General features: G+C 38.2%; 1 protein-coding gene and 1 pseudogene across 3 annotated transcripts in view; one reads left to right on the top strand and one right to left on the bottom strand.

Annotated features, from left to right (window-relative positions):
* invs (inversin) overlaps positions 1-4,641 on the top strand; it is a 31,310-nt gene extending 26,669 nt beyond the window's left edge. For 2 of the 3 annotated variants that reach the window (XM_052618403.1, XM_052618404.1), the window contains 5 exons: positions 314-543; positions 1,185-1,872; positions 2,209-2,411; positions 3,380-3,484; positions 3,564-4,641. In XM_052618403.1, the coding sequence (XP_052474363.1) occupies positions 314-543; positions 1,185-1,872; positions 2,209-2,411; positions 3,380-3,484; positions 3,564-3,682 (1,345 nt within the window). In that variant the 3' untranslated portion in view covers positions 3,683-4,641. The remainder of the gene's footprint in view (positions 1-313; positions 544-1,184; positions 1,873-2,208; positions 2,412-3,379; positions 3,485-3,563) is intronic. The other variant, XR_008187932.1, reaches the window with a different exon arrangement.
* Positions 4,642-4,654: 13 nt separating this feature from the next.
* On the bottom strand, positions 4,655-22,030 carry LOC128030647 (testis-expressed protein 10 homolog; annotated as a pseudogene).
* Between the last annotated feature and the right edge of the window lie 191 nt (positions 22,031-22,221).

The raw sequence follows: 22,221 nt of genomic DNA, 5'->3' as shown, positions 1-22,221 counted from the left end.
TGACCTGAACCAGATATTACTGTACCCACCAATAGTCAGAACAAAAAGATTGATTATGAAACCTTTCTTATTATTATGAACGTTGAACACAGTTGTTCTGCTTCATATTTTTGTGGAAACCATGATGCATTTTTTTTCAGGATCCTGTGATGAATAAAGTTCAGCATTTGAAATAGAAAACGTAACAATCTTAACATGCAGCAAGAGGCAAAAACATTAAATAAATGATCCAGTCATCATTAACAGGATGAATGTATGTGTGATGTAAATGTATTGTGGAAGTAAGTGTTGTGTGTGTTTTCTGTTTCTGAAGGAAGAGGGAGGAGGAGCGCAGACGTGAGGCTGAGCAGCAGCTCTCATTGGCTGAGGCCGGTCAGAAGAAGCTCGTCTCATTGGCTGAAGTCAGAGTGGAAAAACTGTCACTGGATGAAACGGAGCAGAGTGTTAAAGATCCAGCGGCGCTGAAGGGACACAAACACAGAAAATCCCCCAGTGCTCATAATATCCAATCACAGAGCAGGAGAGAAAAAAAACATAGAACAGGTGAGTTTATCAAATAGAAAGCAAGGAATAATTTACATAGCGTGACACTTCAGTGCCGTTAGACCTGGAGTGTGCATTAATTTGTCAATAAATTAATATAACATTTTATTACCAATTAGCTAATAATTATTTTCATCTTATGGCCTTTAAATATCCAATAATTTAAAACTATAATATTGCTATGAATAATACAATTTTTACTAAATAAATACTAAAATCATCAAGATTTTCTAAAGATTATTAACAGTGTTATTGCATTTTTAGAAAGATTATTAATTAAGTTTAAGATTATGCTTTTGTGAGCCCAAATATGATCATCTTCTTGTAAGAGATCTCCATCTTAAAATTTAAAAAGCAACTGTATATTTTCATGAATAAAGACCCAGTTTCTACCATGTATTATAAATATTTAAATTGTATTATAAATATGTGTAATATATTAATTGGAAACGATTTAGTAGGTTGCACATTTTATTTATTTAAATATTTTTTTTATTATTAATTTATTGTAATCAGATTTATTAATTAATTTTTATCTTTTTGTGTAATTTTAATATTTTGTTTAATCTTATTTTTATATTTTATAAATACTATAATTTGTATACACACTTTTTACACCAGTTCTTTTGTTTCTCTGTCAGAGCGCAGAACGAGAGATGCTGAAACACCAGAGGCCTCTCTCTCTCTGGCAACCTCTGGTCTCACGGTGACCCCACTGAGCACCAGGAAGTGTTCAGGCACTGTAGAGGAGGAGTGTGTGATGGAAACTCACAGCCTAGACACATGCATATCCGTGGGATGTGGGTCCACATATGAGCGCCAATCCCCCGCTGGGTCAAGTCGACCAGGCAGTGCCAAACCGGTCAGCTCAGGGGCCAGTGTTGCATCAGGCCACATAGAAACCACCACAACGCCCAAATCAGCAGCACATAACAGACCCAGGACTACAGGGGCCCATTTAAAACAAGCGGCCCTGGCTACACCACGATCCACAGAGCCACCGACAGACAGCATTTATAGATCAGCGTCCATGGGGAACAAGCCAGCATCAGAGCACAAATCTAACATCTCCAACTCCACCTCTGTCACACGACAAAAAGAGAGACGAGCAGAAAGAGAGACGCACAGAGATAAGGATTCTAGATCAAGGACTGAGGGGGATAAACAGGCTGGCAGAGAGAAACAGAAATGTACAGGGAAGGAAAAAGACAAAGAGAGGTGGATGGGCAGAACAAGAAAAAAACAAGTTGACAAAGAGAAAGAAAAGAAGAGAGACAGCATACATAGTAAAAACCAAGCTGCCATTGTGATACAGAGAGCATGGAGGAGGTACTGATGTCTTTTTTTTCTTCTTTTTTTAACTCAGTTCATTACTGCCTGGCAGCTTTTTCATTGGTTTCAAGTATTTAAAATTTTTGTTTGAGAGTGTAAGTAGACCAACTTGATGGCGTGATTTACTCCCTGCGACTCTCTGATTGGTGGAATTTTCATGGGGTGTCGCAAACAGATGACATCAACAAAAGCATAAACCACTGATTAACAACCATAGAGCTCACTTCAGGGCTGTTTTTAAAACTTGTTTTTAAAACAAGTGGTTTGTTTGTTTGATTGTACATCTTTAATATGTTGTCGCAGGAAAGCTTAACATTTTGTTTTTCCATTCAGGTCTTGTATTCGGGGTCGTCTTCATAAATTACTGTGCAAGACAGGGAAAGGGGCGGAGTCTGCTGAAGTCACATCCCTGTTGATTCAGCTACTATGGGGGTGGCCTATCTCTTATGACCACACCCATCACAAAACTTCTGACGTTCAAGCTCCTCCCACCCGGAATGTAGGGAAAAAGAGCTCTGTGCTGCAAAATATATATGGTGAGTGATGTATTTCTAGAACTGTCTAGGAATATATATATATTATACTAAGAATATACTGTATGATATACCAGGAATATATTCTTAAACATAATTTTATATATATATGCATGTGTGTGTGTGTGTGTGTTTGTGTTTGTGTGTGCACACACACGTTTTTATGGCATATCAAATTAATGCAGCCTTGGTGAACATGAGACTTCTTTCAACAACAAAAAATGTAATTACCAAATATTACCAATCCTAAAAATGTGAACTGTATCGTATATTTTATATATTTTTCCAAATATGATAAAAAAAATGTTTTACTTAATCATACATCTGTTCGCTTGTACAAGTTATACGATACCTTTCCTTAATTAGCCACATGATCTAAGTGTTTGATTCATGTCAGTAGCATAAGCAGCCAGAGTTCAATTAAAAAGTAAGGCAAGCATCACTTATAAGATTATTAGAGGGGTGTTATGTTTTTACGTGACGTTGTGACACAGACACCCCTCCGTCTTTCATATTAGTTGATAAGGTGGAGTTTCGGCCCAGTTAACGCAACTGACCTTCAGCAGACATGAACAGGTGATGATGGCTGAGCAGGCCAGAGACACTCTCGTTCTCAAACACACACACACACATATACACACGGACACTTGTTCCCCTCCCCGCTCCTCCCTGACAGTCACAACGCTTTGAAAAGTTCATTGCTGTCAGACGGAATGTCGAGCTGTCTCCTCTCGCTCACACACGCAGACCTCCCTCCCCTCGCCCTGTCCGCCCCTGCCAGATGGACACACGCTCACACACACCTGCACACTTGATACCAAACTGTGTAAATCTTGTTATTTTAACAGCTCTAGTCTAGTATCAGTCGTGACGTTAACGTGGTGATATTGATCCATTCAAGTAAAAAAAATAAAAATAAATGTGCATGTGACCATGGCCAAACCAATAAAGTGCTGTTTTATTCAATCTAGGCAGCACCCCGTCCAAAAGAGGGCCCTCTTTGCAGGCTGCAGTGCTTAAACCACAGAGCCAAAGTCAAGCGCTGCTGGATCTGTCACTTAAAACAAACAAACAGTGTGAGTACTTGGGTTCATAATCACTGCTCGAGTTCTTTTATGTTGTATGTGACATCTTTTTTGTGTGTGTTTTTCCCAGTGAGCGCCGTCGAGTGTGTGAGCTTGGTGGATACTTTAAGTCAGGCGAAGCAATACTCTTACCATCTAAGGCCATCCAGTGCTGGCAGTCAAAGCGGTCAGAACAGAACGAAGAACTGAAACACAAACATCCTTGGATTTCTAGGAATCAAATCTTTGCTTAAGCAATGCAGGGATGATGCACTTAAACTCATTTGATGTTTATAGAATCTATTGCATAAGGTACAGTAAACTCACGTGGTCCGTATTATTAAGCTTTTACATATGAAATCTGCCAGTGATTTTTATTGCATAAGGTTAGAGGTTAAAACCACAAACACAACAACTATATAAGATAACCTTTCATTCTTTCAGCAACAGGTCATATACCTGTCATAATGGTGACATAGGACTTGCACAAGACCACCTGCATGGGAGACCACTGTGTTAATACTCTTCAGTCGAGATGTCACAAGGCAGATCTAGACATTGTATTCTTATACTCTATCGCCACACCCCTATTTATTGAGCGGGTTGGATTATTAATGTTTTATCTATCACTATAAATCATTGTACTCTTTTTATTATTAATATATTATTTAGTAATTTATATGTTAAAAAGTGAAAGATTTTGCTGCCGATCTTTCCATAGTTGCAGGTACTGTTGCCGCACAGACTTTGTCTATAATACTTTTTTAAATTAGTAGAACATACGCTAAGATTCAAAACTTTGGGGTGCAATATGTTTTTTTTTCAGGATCCTTAACAAAATGTATTTGAAATATCAATCTTTTATAAATACAGATTTATTGTCAAGTATTAAAAGTATTAATTTCTTTAAAAAGAATCGTACCATTCCCAAATTTTAAACAGTAGTGAAAAAAAAAAATCAACAACCCTGTAACCGATTTGTTCCCATTTTTAAATTCAAGATTCCTTTAGAAACTTTAAAACAGCAGATGTCTGTGTTCCAGCTGCTTTGAGTAAATGCCGCATTATTTCACAGCACTTACATTTCTGTTGATTACCAGACAAAAACAATGTTATGGAAAAAAATCCCTCTCCAGGTCTGTATTAATAAATGTTTTTGAACAATGAAAGAGCGTTATCAACTCATTATCACAAGATGTATTTTATTTATTTTGTACAAAATGTCTAAAAATCGAAGAAAGAACAAAAATGAACACTATAAGAGTCAGTGATTAATAGATGTCCCTCATGCCGATGTTGGTCCAGTGACCAGACAGTATCACATTGTAAAAGTACAGCAAGTCAGTCAGCCACTGCTCTCGAGTCTCTCCACCATAGAAATGCTGTGAAAACAGAAGCACGACACTCAGGACGGTATCGGCAGCTCAATTTCAAGGCACATAGTATTATAAAATCTGTTTTAAGTTAGGGTAAACATAATGCATAATGGATATATGCAGTCATAAGCATATTCTGACGGGCCTTAAAGGGTTAGTTCGCCCAAAAATTAAAATTATGTCATTAATAACTCACCCTTATGCTGTTCCAAACATGTAAGGCCTCCTTTTATCTTCAGAACACAGTTTAAGATATTTTAGATTTAGTCCGAGAGCTCTCAGTCCCTCCATTGAAGCTGTGTGTACGGTATACTGTCCATGTCCAGAAAGGTAAGAAAAACATCATCAAAGTAGTCCATGTGACATCAGAGGGTCCGTTGGAATTTTTTGAAGCATCGAAAATACATTTTGGTCCAAAAATAGCAAAAACGAGGACTTTATTCAGCATTGTCTTCTCTTCCGTGTCTGTGTGAGAGAGAGAGTTCAAATCAAAGCAGCTGGATTTCCGGTTCGCGAACGAATCATTCAGTTCACCAAATCGAACTGAATCGTTTTAAACGGTTCGCATCTCTAATACGCATTAATCCACAAATGACTTCAAATGAGTCAGTCTATTGTTCGTTATCTGGCTCGGCTCGGTGTTCATCACAGCAGTTCAGTCAATGTACTGTTTGAGTACATGAATTACTCCGGGATATTGGTTTGTTTGAACTCAGAGGGAGTGTCAGCCACATTAAACAAGTTAACAGCTTAAGTCATTTGTGGATTAATGCGTATTAGAGATGCGAACCATTTAAAACGATTCAGTTCGATTTGGTGAACTGAATGATTCGTTCGCGAACCAGAAATCCAGCTGCTTTGATTTGAACTCTCTCTCACACAGACACAGAAGAGAAGACAATGCTGAATAAAGTCGTCGTTTTTGCTATTTTTGAACCAAAATGTATTGGCGATGCTTCAAAAAATTCCAACGGACCCTCTGATGTCACATGGACTACTTTGATGATGTTTTTCTTACCTTTCTGGACATGGACAGTATACCGTACACACAGCTTCAATGGAGGGACTGAGAGCTCTCGGACTAAATCTAAAATATCTTAAACTGTGTTCAGAAGATAAAAGGAGGCCTTACATGTTTGGAACAGCATAAGGGTGAGTTATTAATAACATAATTTTCATTTTTGGGCAAACTAACCCTTTAAGGTTCTTGAGGAGCCATATTTGTCTGTGTACCATTAAGTCTTGTATGATATGTCGCAGCAGACTGCCGTTGGCCATCATGTGGTTGCGTAATTGAGTATGCTGAAGAAGTAATGACAGGATCTGTGCCAATACGGGGAGCTCTTCCTCACAAAGGTCACACACACAAAAAGACTGCAAGAGTAGTCGCAGCAGCCTCGGTACCACGCTCAAGACGGCAAAACACGCCTCCCACACGGCATCCCTGACGGTGAGACAGACAAACATACGTTTTGACAAACAAACTTTTTTTTTGGACAACTCTAGATCATATTTCTTTGTAACTATGTGCTATACTTTGTGATATACGGTGATAAAATGTAATTAATAGAACTTATATTATGATATATTACATTGTTAATTACATAAATATATTATTTCAATATTATTTCTTTACTGTAATTAACACACTTCTCGTAACTTCACTTTTTCAAAACTAAGCACAACCGTGGATCATTCTTTTCATACTCGGACACAACCCAGACAAAACTCTTTGTACCTACTGGACAATTTGCATATATTTACATATTCTTTTAAAAAGCTGTTAAACTTAAAGAGCCACAAAGATGGGAAATCAAAAATTACCTGTATTACAGTGTATGATGTAGCTGTCCATCTGTGTAAACAATGTGCAAATAATTAAACCAAAAGGTACACGATTTATAAAGTTATTGGCTTCTAAAGTAAGGAGTCGACTCTGAATCGCTGAAACGAGTCGTTATAGATTTCAAATCTTTTGCCCATCTCTATGTACGTCACTAGGACACTTTGCATAATAATCTCCGCCTACCGTCTTGGGAGAAACGGGACCTGCCCCACCCCCCACACAGACGCTCTGGTTGGTGTGATAGCATCATGTCGAGGAGACGGTGTGTTTTTAATTGTAATGGCAAGTTTGTTTTATTTTCACTGCCAAAGAATGAAAATCAGAAGAACCAATGGCTAAAATTCGTGTTTACCACAATAACAGAGCAGTACAACAAATCCCTTTTGTTGTGTTCACAACATTTCACTGATGACTGCTTTTCTAATCTTGGTGAGTACAGTGGGATTTTCAAAGCGTTTGGCCATAAAAGATGGTTCATTACCAACTTTATTTAGAACAACGAGCATCTCCGAATCACAATGCGAAGTATGCTTATGAAGTTATGTGTCTGTTTTCTCCCGAGCATCTTATCAGTATGTGTGCTGTCTGCAGCCTGTCTGCTCTGATCTTCATTTACAAACACGTCATTAAAATGAAGTGTAACTCCGTGAATACTCAACGAAGAGACATGAGAGAGATATCTATAGAAAGCTTGACATGTCTACTTTAAAACTAAACAAGTGATGCCGAAAACAGATATTCTGTGATAAAGTAATCCATATGAAAACAACGCGATTTCTGCTTTTCATGTCTCCCTTCCTTATATCTAATGTGACCCCCCCCCCCCACGCGTTGATCGCGCTATTCAGATTCAAACTGAAGCGCGCGGTTTGAATACACACACACAGAAGAAAAAGCAGCGAGACTGTTCAAGTTTTTTTATTTTACTGTTTGCTTCGCGATGAGAGGAATAAGACATAATTCACCCCAAACAGATGCTAACGCATAGTTTACCGTGGAGGTGTGTGCGGAACAACCAATCAAACCTGACTATGTTAGTTGACCAATCGTAGTAATAATACGTAGTAATACGAAACGTAGTAATAATTTTGTACTGTAATGTAAATATTGACCATGTAACATACGTTGCAGTTAATTCTAAACATTAGTTTTGTAAAGACATTTTAGAGAAGAAAACATTGCGTGTTATTGTTTTTATATCAGTGTTGTCTGGGTTAAAGTGTGTTTGTTGGTCGGTTGACAACCATTGGTAATGTTATGGAAGAATTACTTCATTCGAATCACGTATGAAGTGTTTTGGTAGTTTTTGTGCATTCTGGATGTGAAATTTACGAATGTGCCAAGCTGAAATCCAGTAAAGAAAACTGTGAGAAGAGTTTTGAAAAAGTGACTTAAATATTGCGAAATGTGTTCTACTGAATAAACAGTTTTTAGGAGCATCAAACTTTATTTTGAAATGTTTTTGTTTTGCTTTCTTCATGAGAATAACCCTTTTCGGACTTTCCCCAGTCTTGTTTCGAACTTCTCTTGTATGCTGTATTATCAAACAGTCTTTCTTTGTGAACACTTTGTGGTGTTTAAATGTTACTCTATGCAAATATTTGTGAGTGTGTGGGTGTGCGTGTTTGTGAGCACACCTCTTGCGGGTGCTCTGCTCCAGTTGTAGCAGCAGATTGAGCATGCTCAGGCAACAGTCAGACAGGAAGTGGAGGAGTGTGTCGCTGGGCAGGAAGTTGACATCCAGTAACCGGGGAACACACCTTAAAATTGCTGCACACACACAGTCTGGCACCACCACGAGTCCACACTGCAGACATGAAGAGAGTGTCACCACAAACAGTCCCTTGCTCCACTGCCCACTCGTATGCAAAACATTCAGCAGAAAAACACACGTTCACACAATCACCAGATTCTTAATGATGGCGTTCTGTATCACATCAAAACACTGTGCACAAGATCCTAGAGTGTCCAGGCAGTGGCACACCTCCTACAAACACAGTGCAGATGTTTATGAGCTGTGCAGATAAATGAAGTCTCCACACTGCACAGTAAATGCAGCTCTAAGCGCTTCCAAATTCTGCCTAAATGTGCAGTTTTTATAAAAAGGCACACAATCCACGTTGCTTGAGGTCCAGTGTAAAGTTTCCACAGTCAGTGATGGTTTGGGGTGCCATGTCATCTGCTGGTGTTGGTCCACTGTGTTTTCTGAGGTCCAAGGTCAACACAGCCGTATACCAGGACCTTTTAGAGCACTTCATGCTTCCTGCTGCTGACCAACTTTATGGAGATGCAGATTTCATTCTCCAACTGTGCATGCTCATACTTTTCATGTTCATACTTTTCATTTGGCCAAGATTTCAAAAAATCCTTTCTTTGTATTAGTCTTAAGTAATTTTCTAATTTTCTGAGATACTAAATTTGGGATTTTCCTTAGTTGTCAGTTATAATCATCAAAATTACAAGAAATAAACATTTGAAATATATCAGTCTGTGTGTGGTGAATGAATATGAAACGAGAGATCATACTAAATGCATGTGATATTTTATTTAGTACTGTCCTGAGTAAGATATTGTACATAAAAGATATTAACATTTAGTCCACGAGACAAAAAAATTGCTGAAGTTATTAAAATAACCCCACTCAAAAGTTTGGGAACCCTTGGTTCTTAATACTTTGTTCTGTCACCTGATGATCCTCGACTGTCTTTCTGTTTTGTGATGGTTGTGCATGAGTCCCTTGTTTGTTCTGAACAGTTAAACTGAGCAGCAGTCTTCAGAAAAATCTTTAAGGTCCTGCAGATTCTTCAGTTTTCCAGCATCTTTGCATATTTGAACCCTTTCCAGCAGGGACTTTATGATTTTGAGATGCATCTTTTCAGACTGAGGACATTTGAGGGACTCAAACACAACTATTTAAAAAGATTCAAACATTCACTGATGCTCCAGAAGGAAACAAGATGCATTAAGAGCTGGGGGTGAAAACTTGTGGAATTTGAAGATCAAGGTAAATTGTACTTAATTTGTGTACCGGGAAACATACAAGTATCTTCTGTTGCTTTTGAAGGGCAGAACTAAATGGAAAAAAATTATATTTCAACAAAATAAGACATATTTGGCCATCTTTATCGTGTTCAAAAGTTTTAACCCCCCATTTTCACAGATTCTGCAAAGGGTGCCCAAACTTTCGAGCCCCACTGTATATATAAACACACATTTGTTTTTTGTGAAAAGTGGGGACATCCCATAGGCGTAATGGTTTTATACTGTACAAACTGTATATTCTATGGCCCTACACAAACTCTACACCTAACAGGAAACTTTGTGCATTTTTACTTTCTCAAAAAAACTCATGCTGTATGGTTTATAAGCATTTTTAAGTGTTTTGGAGACATTGCCAGAGTTCTTCTGGATTGAGTCTGTCTCAGTTTGTTCTGTTTCTTCATGTTATTCCAGACAGACCGATGATGATGAGATCAGATCTCTGTGTGGAGCACTGGCTGTTGTCAGACTCCTTGTGCAAACAAAAATCTCACTAGATTATTACAATTAATGGCAAAAATAATGTTTGGAAATGTAAACTGATATTTACTACTGACACACTACAACAAAACATAAATAACTTAAAACCATTTTTTGTTGGTGAAAATACTAGTGGTCTAAGACTTTTGCACAGTGCTGTACACCACAACACCTTAACATCTGACACACACATACACGCATGGTTTAAGGGTGACAAAAAATAAATCCCTGGTCCCAGAAGTCTGCAGAGAACAAAGAATCCTAGATCACCACACACACACATATACAGTGACAGGCTCAAAGGTTTGTACCTCGCCACTATGGCCGGTCTCACGTAATGGAAGTTGACAATGGACAGATTTGCGATGCCCTGCCACTCTCTGAACTGATGTTTTATGAGCACTAACAATAAATAAGTGTGTGAGTGTATGTGTGTGAGAAATCTAATAGTACTAATAGCATTAGAGCAGATTAGATTAAACAGATGAAGGCCGAGCGGAATGCCATTCAGAGCAGGTTATTATCAGACATTAATCAGGCTAACAGTGTTAGGAACACATTACACATGCTTTAGATTAGAGACACCTGATTCGCAATAAAGGAATGGACCCCCAGCAGCCATACGCTCTCGCTCTCACCTCTCTCACACACACACACACACACACACTTAAACTTCATCTGATGCTAATTGCCAAGCTATATATCTGAGAAACAGTAAGTGAGAATTTTCTTTAAGAGTGTGATATGAAATCCCAATAGGGATTTCACAGTCTTTTAGCACATTTTTTATGCTTTAGCACATTAGGATTTCTCAGCAAAACTGTAAAGAAAAAAAAGTGCTAAAAATTAAGTTACCACTAAATAAATAAATAAATGTCTTTACATGGTGTTTCATATTTCAGCGATGCTAATGTATAATATAAAATATTTATATTTAAAATAATATAAAAAGAAAATGTAATAAAACATTTTTTTAAAAAGAAGTTGGAAAAAGGATCACCCACTCATGTCAGTATTTTGTTCAAACACTTTTTGCTTTAATTACAGTCTTTAGTCTGTTGGGATGCGTCTCTACTAATATTTGCCTCCTCTTCTCTGCAGAACTGCTAAAGTTCAGTTAAATGTGATGGTGAGTGTTTGTGTACTGCACTCATTTTCAGTGGGGTGTAAGTCTGGGCTCTGATCAGGCCGTGCAAGGACATTCACCTTCTTCTCCTTCAACCACTGTGAGATCAGTTTTGCTGTGTGCTTTTGGTCATTGTCATGTTGGAAAGTAAACATTATTCCCATTGACAACTTTCTGGCTGAGTGCAGCAGGTTTTGCAGCAGTATTTTGCCCCATCCAGTCCCTGCTGCAGAGAAGCACCCCATAACAGGAGATCACCACCTCCATACGTTACTGTAGGAATGCTGTTATCTGGATGCTGAGCTGTGGTGCATTTCTGCCAGACATATCCTTTGGTGTTGAGGCCAAATAATTAAATTTTAGTCTCATCTGCCTCAGAATCTTCAAGCTGCATCTTGGCAAAGCTCAGTCGTGAATGCATATTCTTGAGGAGTGGCTTTTTTCTTGCAACCCTCTCATACCAACCACATTTGTGGAGAATTTGTGATACTGTTGTCACATGCACACATTGACCACTCTTTGTCATAAATTCCTGCAACTGCTTCAGAGTTGCTGTAGGACTCTTGGTCTCCTCTCTGACCAGTTTCCTCCTGACTCTTTCATCCAATTTGGATCAACGTCCTGATCCAGGGAGGGTCTGTGTTGTACCAAATACCATTCACTTCTTAATAACGGAATTCACAGTGCTTCTAGGCATAGATAAAGCTTTTGAATTTTTTTGTATCCATCTCCTGACTTGTGCCTGTTCACAACTTTCTCCCAGAGATCTTTTGAGTTAACACAGCTGGATAAAACAGAAACTGTGTCCAGGCTACAAAGCAACAAAATGTGATTACTGTAAAGGGGGTGATTCTTTTCTATTAACTTAAAAAGTATTATATTCAAAAATACTGAATCTCAATTTTTTCCCACAAGGTTGAAAGTACAATTAACTTGTACCAAAACTTTCATTTAGCCAAAGTGCTGAATGAGTTTTTGTGCAGCGTTAAATATCATTTCTAATTAAGTGCGTGAGGAGGGAGGGAAACAGGCTCTTTTTTTCTCATTAAGGCCCATTATTCTCCATCAACCTCACCTGCTGGCATCATCTCCCCCGTCGCTCCTCATTACCGTATCAACAGTGATGCCAGCCATCCCTCTACACCTCTACTGTCTGATTGACTTGGACACAAAAAATGAAAGTCCAGAGAAAATTGCACAGAGGAATTAGCTGGTTGTGTGTAGTAAAGCGAGGGGGGCAGGGAGAGTCAGCCCCTGGCCTGAGGGTGTGGTTTTGTTGGGTTTTAATTTCCGTGTAAAATGTCAGGCGGTGATGGTGTCCGCTGGCTGGCATTAGCATTTGCTTTAGCCAGGAGCACTCTGATAACCAGCCCTTATTGAAATATGGAGACACATGCACCGGTACGATGCGATAAACCTCCCCCTGCTCAACGAACTGGCGGTCTCCAGGGGGGAAACTAAAACACACTTGTATTTTGAATAACAACCCAAGTGGTCCTGCAGCGAATCAAGCGAACACCTGCTTCTTGGTAGAAGTTCAAAAATGCACATGGTTGGCATAAAACACCATGGGTGTGATTCAGGTGAACAGCACGACTGATTCATATCTCTTTCACAACGTGCAACAACACTGCTTGGTTTTTATTCTACACTTGCAAAAAAAAACAAAAAAAGAAAGAAATTTCATGTGCACGCAAGAAAAATTGGATGCATTTGCAAGAAATTTCTCTATATGTGGGGGGAAAAAATTGTGCGAACAAAAAAATTCAGCAGAAAAACACTGCATTGCTGTTTCCTGTTAATGTTCGTCTAGCTTTCACATTTTTTTTTTTTCCTTCAAAAGTCAGTTTTTCCTCCTGAAAATGTCACTTTAAAGCATTTGTGCTATTAGAGTTGTAATTTATAATTTTAACACATTAATTTAGTGTGATTAAATATAAAAATAAACACAAATATCAATGCATTTTACCATGCCATCTGCCTGGTATGTAAATTACATATTAAAGTTCTTGGCTCTAAGCTATAAGTTACACGTTTTTGCAAGAGAATGGAACAAATGCAATGGTTTTGGGAAACATTCAAGTTCAATTCATTTAGGATATTAAATAACACTGACAGCCTCTTACAAAAAATAAAAATAAAAAATAAATAAATAAATAAAACAAAATTTCAATGATTTTATCTTCTAAAATAATGTGATGTCTTTGAATTATTTTTCTTCATGTTCTAATTTGGGCTCTTTTCTCAGAAAACATTCATATATGTAATTAACTGTAACTGGACATTTTTTTCCATGCTAGAAAATGTGGTTTTGTGCCAGGTGAAAACAATGTGCAATGATAATGCATCTAACTAACAGAAAAAAGACAAACGGACTGACACTAAAGCAACCAAATGATTGACACAAGCCAGACTAACTGACAGGGCAGATAAGAGAGACGCTCACAGGGGACAGAGCAGATGACAACAGGATTAGAAACATAAGCCAGCGTTTGACAGCAGAACAACTGACATAACACAATTGATGGAATGATTGAGGTGGAGAAAAGGACTGGCAGATAAAAGAGAGAGAGAGAGATACCTCCACTATATCCCAGTGGTGTAGCAAATACACTGAGGGGCCAGAGGGAGGAGGAGAGCATCAGGCCGTCTTCATCTGTGTCCTGAAGGGCCTGCAGCATCTCAAAGGAGAAACCTGAAGCATGGGATCATGGGAACACCACTTCATCAATATCAAGTATGCTGTCGGTACTCATATCATTGAATTTGAAGTGTGTGTGTGCGCACCTGTTAGTGTGGTGAAAAAGAAACTGAGGTTATCTACATCCTTCACCGGCACATCCTGTGAACTGCTCGACCAGCCACTCAGAGGAGACCTGCGAGGAAGCACACACGCATTACTGAGCAGTGGTCCGGCACTGATCCGCTCTCCCGTTACACATATCACACTGTACCTGAGTGTGTGTGTGTGTGTGTGTGGTGAAAATGTCAGTCTAAAAATACTGGCCATCTGAGCTCCTTCATTTCCTTTGAAATCAAACTCCCACTGCAAACACACTCACCTTCAGCGAATGAGAACACTCACAGTTTTAAAGAAACACTGGGGTCATCCTCACAATATGACAGACAACACTTACTGTTCCTTAAGAAGATTTTAAGACATTCCCCAAACTAAACCCCCAGAGGTTTTTTTTTTTTTTGCACAATAACTCCACCTTTAACACCTTAAAACTCCACCTATTGAATCAAACTACACTTTAAAAAAAAAAAACAGCTTTTAAATATCCACTATTTATCAGTTATGAACTAGCTAAAATATTAATACTGGTGCATGCTTAGCATCCAGAAAAACACTGACATTAATATTGATCGATTTTTATTCAAAATAATGTTATTCTGCAAAGATGCATTAAATTGACTAAAAGTGAAAGTAAAGATGTTGACATTGTTAAATATAGTTTTATTTTAAATAAATGCTGTTCTTTTGAACTTTCTAATTGTTAAAAAAAGGGATTACTTTTTTAAGCACAGCTATCAGAAATAAGTAGTGCACCTATTAATAAGAAGTAATGTTTCTGGATTGCTTCTTTATGCGTGTTCAAGGCTTCAGTGGGAACTTGATGGCAAGAAACTGTCAGAAGTGACCATTTTATACTCGCACTTTTCTGAGAAAGAAATCAGAAAGAACCAGTGTGTGCCTGTGTTAAAACTATTCAAGGACAATCCACGCGGTCTTATGATTCTCTCTTATATATGTGGATCAGTCTCGAGGCCAATAAAGTAAAAGAATATCTGATCTTTTACTTGTTTTGATTTAATTTATCTTGTGATTGTGGAATGAGCATGTGCTGGACTTCCTTAAAACATACTGATTGGCTCATTTCCCATCAGCCCATTAGTAAAAAGAAGCCAGACAGACAGACACACACACATACAGAAAGATGCACAAAGGAAAAAAAAAAAAGCTACTGTTTATTATGTGCCAACCACACACACACATACTCACCATACTATTAGCCATTCTTGTCTAAGTTTAGCAACACTTTCTGAAGCCACCATTCAGTTAGTCGTTTCGCTGATGTGAATATCAAAGCTTAATTCTTGTGAACGACAGAATGTTCGGTTCATGTTGTTCTAAGGATTGGCTCTCTTAACAGCATGTCACGCAGTTCAACCATGAACAAAAGCAGCCTTAGGTGATGCTTCACTTATCGCAAAGGAATCCTGTCGCAGGGCCAGATTTGTCAAAAGTGCAGTCGGTGTGAATTCACTTGCCGTAACATTTGTTTTGGAATTTTGGTGTGATTCTGTACTTGATGATTGTTCAATGTCTCATCAACAGAGTAATACTGCCCTCTGTAGGTGTTCGAGCACATTTAATAAAGTCTTGCTCTTGTGAGCAAACAGAGAGGCCAGAGGAAAGGTAGTGCATCTGAAATACACTCACACACATCACGTGGGGACTCAAAGTCACACACTCAGTGTGTTCTCAAACATTGCTCCCATAAGGATTTGAGGAGAAATCACAAATAAAAGAGTGGCTTTAGGCTAGTGACTATAAGAAAAGCAATGGGGACACAGCATGTCACAAAGACATGCAGACACACATGCAGACACACACCCTAAGGCCCTCAGCATGCAGAGGAATTCACAAAAGAATATTCTGTCAGTCATCCATGATCAAGTACCAGACTGCTGATTACTTGATTAATATTTTGTATTAGTCATTTTATTTTGACTTTTTTTATTTTTATTTTAAGTTTGACATTTTGTTATGTACAATTTAACATTAACATTTATTTATTATTTTTTTTTCTCATTTATTTTTATTTCAGTTAGTGGCCAAGGCAACATTTCTATTTTTTTTTTAAACTTTTTTTTCTAATATTTTATTCCAGCTTTTTTTTTATTCCATTACTGAATTTTAATCATTAACAATAACTTTACTTTTTGTAAGTGTTTTTTAAAAACATATTATAAATTAAATAAAAGCATATATTAAAGCTGAAACTTGATGCAAAATAAAACACTATAGATTTGTAATTCATTTGTTTTGTTTTACATTTTGCACATTTATTGCCTTTCTACCTTTTTCAATTAAATCAATTACTTAGATTAATTATTCAACAACAACAAGAACACCACTCAAAATGCCCATCCCTTATCCTTTCCTAAAAGCACTCTTACTATAAACAACATTTTTGAAAACCTTCTTGACAAAAAAACGGTGCAAACTAAACAAAAAAAAAACTAACAAAAAGAAGTGTTGAGCATACTAAAGTCAGAGATAAGTCTGAATATACTGAACTTACTGCAGTATGACCTCTGCATCACTGCGCAGTGACTCGTGGCTCTGTTCCACCTCATTATGGCCAATCACGATTAATGACTAGCGGTCACGGCCAATCAGAGTTAAGTGGGAGAATTGGCCATCCTCTGATCATGCCGCACAACGCTTGGCTGTCTCTGATTGGTTCAATTGTTTGATTCTATTAGCAGTGAAAACTCTGAGACTGCTGTCTCCTCTCGGCAGTCGTAGAGTCACATTTAAACATATCAGTCAGATGCAGACAGATCCTCCCCTCCAGGGGCCGAGCTGCACATGCATTACCAGTCTCAGTCAAACATACACTGATGCACATATTTTTCCATTTTAGCAAGTATGATGTTTAGTACTGCTTGACTCATGAGAACTACATACAAATGGGAGTGTGTGTGGAGGGTGGTATATAGGTGCTACTTTAATTTAAAATATCATGTATTCAGCAATACAAAATAAATTTGAGTACCTGTAATTTACTAGTTTCCCATTTTGTTAGGATGTTACGTTTGAAGACGGCTGCCCCTGTAGATAATGAAACAGCTTTCTAGTATGTTTCATAACAATACCACACACTGTTCTTTTCCCCCTGGCTTTTCAACCCTGAGAAACTAGATCTCTCATGCCCCAGAGTGGAACACTGGCAGCAGACTTCAGGATTGCATTAGTGCACGATGATGTGTCATAACCCTCATACCTCAGGTGTATGGTGCGTATTAGCAGGGTGGCCAGACTAGCCGACCCTCTCCCAGTGTTGCAGGAAATAGAGAATCTGCACCAGTCTCTTCTGGGACTCCACAGGCAACACCACCACACAGCCCTCCAGTGGATCTGCAACGTGAGAAATGCATAAAATATATATCAAGTCACTTGATATATACATATAATACAATACAGACTGTGTCAAAGCAGCTTCACAGTATTAAACAGGAAAACAGTGTCACATAGATAAACAGAGAAATGCTAATATCATAGAGCTGAATGTGAAACTAGAGAGAGGAAAGAGCTCCCCCTAGTGACAGATTTATGTAGCTGCTAACGCTCAACAGTGAAGGAATGAATGAATGTCTGTGAGAACAGGAGTAATAGGTTTGTCCTGTCAGTGATCACAGACAGACAGACATTATTAGCTGCTGACGCATGCTGCTGATGTCATGAGCGCTAACACACACAAAGGGAGCGCTGTGCTCCCGAAACACAAAACTACAGCGAGCTTATATCACACTCAGAACCGGAGATGCCACCACTCTAATGTTCGACCTCACTACCGCCCGATCCCTTACACAAGCCTCTCCCCAAGCACACACACATTATAGTATTGAGAGAGTATGCTAAACAGATGTTGGTGTATACGAGTATATATTATTACCATAAATACTGCAGCCATTTTTCTGAAGACTCTGCAGAAGGTCTTGACTGCCCCTCGCGGCAGCTGGATGGATCGTCTCTAGAAGTTGTGCTGAGAGCTGAGGATTCCTGTGGCAGTGACGCCAGCCAGAGGCCTGAACCCTGCTCCTGAAAGAGAGGGAGGCTTCAGACACTTCCTATTGTCACAATGTGCATTTCTAGACTCAAATAATATAAAGAGTCTGGGGGAGTCTTTAATCGAGTTCACAAACAAACTCAGACAAAACTGGTAAAACTAAGAAAAAATAAATATGCAGAGACAATGAGCTGTTAAAATGTTACATAGCATTTTCATATTCAAAACATTTCGAAATCGTATTTAAAATAGAAAACTTTTGTAACATTATAAATGTCTTTGCAATCACTTTTCATCTTTTCTCTTTATCTTATTTACCCCAATCTTTTGAACCGTAGTGTGTGCATAGAAATAAAATAACCAGAAAGGCCAGAAACATTGATGTTAGAAGAAATGGGACAGATCAGGCACCAAGACCAGATTAAAAAAAATGAGTGGTGGGCACATACCGGGCGATATGAGGGTGGTTCTGATGCTCTTGAATGTAGAGCTGACTGAAAAAGCGCAGCAGCAGAGAGCGGACCCTCACAGCCAGGTTCCTCTGCTGGTACTGAACACACATAGCCTGCAGGAGATCATCTGTCACCACTGAAAATACACACACATTTTAAATTCAGCTAAAGAAATTAAAAAGTTTGTCTGCCGTAAAGAAAATCAGCCTCACCGCGGCATCGCTGGGTGACAATCATCCTCCACACCACCTCCAGTAAGGCTGCCAGGTGCTCTGAGCTCAGCTTGCCGCCATTGGACAATGTCTCCCTAATAAATACCCTGATTGGTCTGAGCCAGTCTTCTAAGTAACTGCAGTATAGTGAGGATCTGGAACATAAGAGCCATGGCCTCCGCTGAGAGCAGGTGACCACTGTCTGTCTGCACATGATCTCCACCTGTCTTCTTCACCCAGATCTCCAGCAACAGAGGCACCAGAGTTCCTGAAAAGCCCTGAAGGGTCTCCAGCAGAGTTCTTTATTCATTTCAGCTCCTGCCTTAGAGTCCAGCCTGCATAAAACCAATAGAACAAGTGCTGTTAACACATGGCCTTTCTGTCTTATGATCAAATTGAAAAGCCTATAATGCCTCAGGGATATAATGGTACTAAAAAAAGCAAAGCAGTATGATAATGTTGTGCAAATTTTGTTACCTGGCTATGATGACATTGTTTTAGGAGTGTGACATTCTGTTTTATTCTGTAATTTATGATACATCAAATCCAAATGGGATGATGAACAAAATCCTGTGTTGCAAATGTAAGATCACCAATATTAACCTATTAAATACAAAAATATTATGAGATTAATCATAAATTTGTTTAATTTTGAGAATCTACTGTCTGCTCTAGTTTAATTTCACTTTTCACATAAGAGTGTTTAATTGTTGCCATATTATCAGTTGCTGGTATTGTACTGAAGACAATCTTTTGGTATTGAACAAGCCCTTTTCTATTAAAAAAAAAAAAACACAGCTAGCTATAGAGGTTCTTACTTAACTATATAAACCAGAGGTACCCAAACTTTTCAACACGAAAAGCCAAAATCAATAAAAAAAAAGTTTCATTACATCAAACCTTTAACTATAAGGGTTAGGAGAAAATGGCTAACCCTGGTTCCCTTCATTTATTATTTAAATATAATATTAAAAACTTACTTTGCAGTATACACTATGCTTGTTGGTGTACCACAGCTTAAACCTTGCCATTATTTTCTGTTCACTAAGAGTGAAGAGTAGCATCTCAAAGAGCATTGAAATTCTACATATTCTCTACATTTACAATGCAAAAATAAATTGATTAAATGCTAAAACTGAAATATTAATTAGAAATTGATACATTAGAAATGTATTTTTACTGCACAGCTAGCCAAATCAAATGTCATCAGGCCCTAGTTTGGCACTTCTGATATAAACAAATAACTTTAAGGCAATATTCAGACAGTCTACATGTATATGGAGGACATATTTAGAATGTAAAGAGAAAAATGTCAATCATTTACTGTAACAATTAAACAGACCTAAGCCGTGTGTGTGTGGGTCGGGGAATGGCTCCAGAATTTTCAAACACTTGGATCCATTCCAGGCTTTCCCAAAGACATGCTCTACAGGTGTCACCGAGCCACATAATATGAAAAAATAATTACATAGCAAACTACACAGAAAGAATGGGGAGAAAGGACTGAATTTTATTTATCATATTTTTGGGATGCAATACCCGAGCAGCACAGTGAGTCTCCATTGCTGTGCTGTCACAGAGTGATTTGTACTGATAGTCAGAGCAAAGCCCCCTTTCCCAGATTTATCCTTCCCTGTTCCAGCTTTTCACTTTTGGGAAATGAGTTCTAGAAAATTTGTCAGAATTCCTCAGAATTCTCTGAGACAGAAGTCCAGGACAGTTCTCCAGCAACACATCCAGGACCCGGAGAGCATCTTCCTGGATGGCTTCTGAGATGTGGGCCATGGCACAAGTGAGGTGAGTGCTGAGCAGGGGGAAGAAGGGAGCCACCCGTTCTGCGGGGATACACTGAGTGATGAAACGCAGCAGACGCACTGCAGCTTCTCGCACAAAACCGTCTTTGTCAGTGAAGAGTGCCACCACCTCAGAAAGTACCGCTGATGCATGCAGCTCAATCATAGAAGGCTGAGCTGACAGCAACTCCTGCAAACCCACCAGAGCTCCCTGCTTTATGTTACTGTTGATGTGGTGTAGCTTGGACAACATATCCTAAGATAGTGAGAGAATGGAGGGGTGATTTAAGGAAAAAAAAAGTCAGCGATACAAAATTGACTATATGTGCCTTTTTCATTCAACATTACATTTTTAATTAAAAAATGTAACATTAATACTTAATGCAACTCTGAAAATTGCTAATTATGTATCCAGCTACTCTAGTTGTGGAACAATGCAGATGTGGCTAACATAAAAGTGTCAACATAAAGATGCATGTTAACAATATTGTTGCATTAATAGAGCACATTGTTAGTCATTTGATTGATGCATTTCTCAATATTTATGTATATTTACACCCCTACAATGAACCATAGAAAGATGATGGTCATTGGAAATTGTGACATTGTGTGTTTTATGTACCTTAATGTCAAGCTGTCTGTGTGCTGTTTGCCTTGAATCCGCATGCTTAAGCTGCACTGGTAAATTGATAGCTTTTGATCTGAAGCTGACATTTGTTGCATTGCCTGCTTTTGGCTTCTTTTTGTCAATTTTGTGCGGAACTTTCTAGAAATCATCTTGCCTTTTTTGCTTTCATTCTTCCATTTGCCCCCCCCCCCCCATAAAACATAATCTAAATTTCTTTTCACAAGTTATTCACAAACTAAAATCTATATAAAAAAGAGGCATAACAAATATCACCAAACAAAATAAGCAATGGTTGTTCCTGACAGTTTTCTACAGCATCAACTATGCGTTTAACTAAAACTTCACAAGCACGACCATTCCAATCAGTAACGTTATCATTTTAAAAAATCAGTTCCTTTAATGATTTACAACAGCAGCTCTGTTTTGTATATACAAGCTCAGTATGCATAATCGTGGCTATACGCAGACATAATTATCAGCGATTAATTCCATTGCACAAAATAATTTACTCAGCTTAAATACAAATACGAACTAATACTTTAGATAAGTTTATTTGACTCACCACAAATAATCACCATAAATTGTCTCTGTAATCACTCTAGCAACTGTTGAGCCATTAGGGGTCCATCAACCTCTGTTGAGAAAATAGTCTGGCTAAACATGTGCCTGATTAAATTAACACTACAACTCTATTATTTCAATATTTTCGAAATAAATACACATATCGTATCACACTTATAATATATCACTTTAATTCAATTTTTAATATTTAATTAGATACTGCATATCACAGTCATATATCAAGCTTGTGCGGCAGCCTTTGTCGAAAGTCGAATAAAGCTCGCTTCAAAATAAAGGTTTTGATTCAATGTGATTTCACTCCAGATCTCTTCACTTATGTGTCCCGGCAGTTTGAATAAACTTCAGTAATTTCTTACTTGTGTAATAGTAGACAATAGTTGACAAAAGACAGTAATGGTTGAATATAATTTAC

Source organism: Carassius gibelio, chromosome A16, assembly GCF_023724105.1.
Source record: "Carassius gibelio isolate Cgi1373 ecotype wild population from Czech Republic chromosome A16, carGib1.2-hapl.c, whole genome shotgun sequence".
In the NCBI taxonomy this organism is placed as follows: Eukaryota; Metazoa; Chordata; class Actinopteri; order Cypriniformes; family Cyprinidae; genus Carassius; species Carassius gibelio.
Note: the sequence above shows the minus strand (reverse complement) of the source record. Positions and strands in the feature narration are given on the sequence as shown.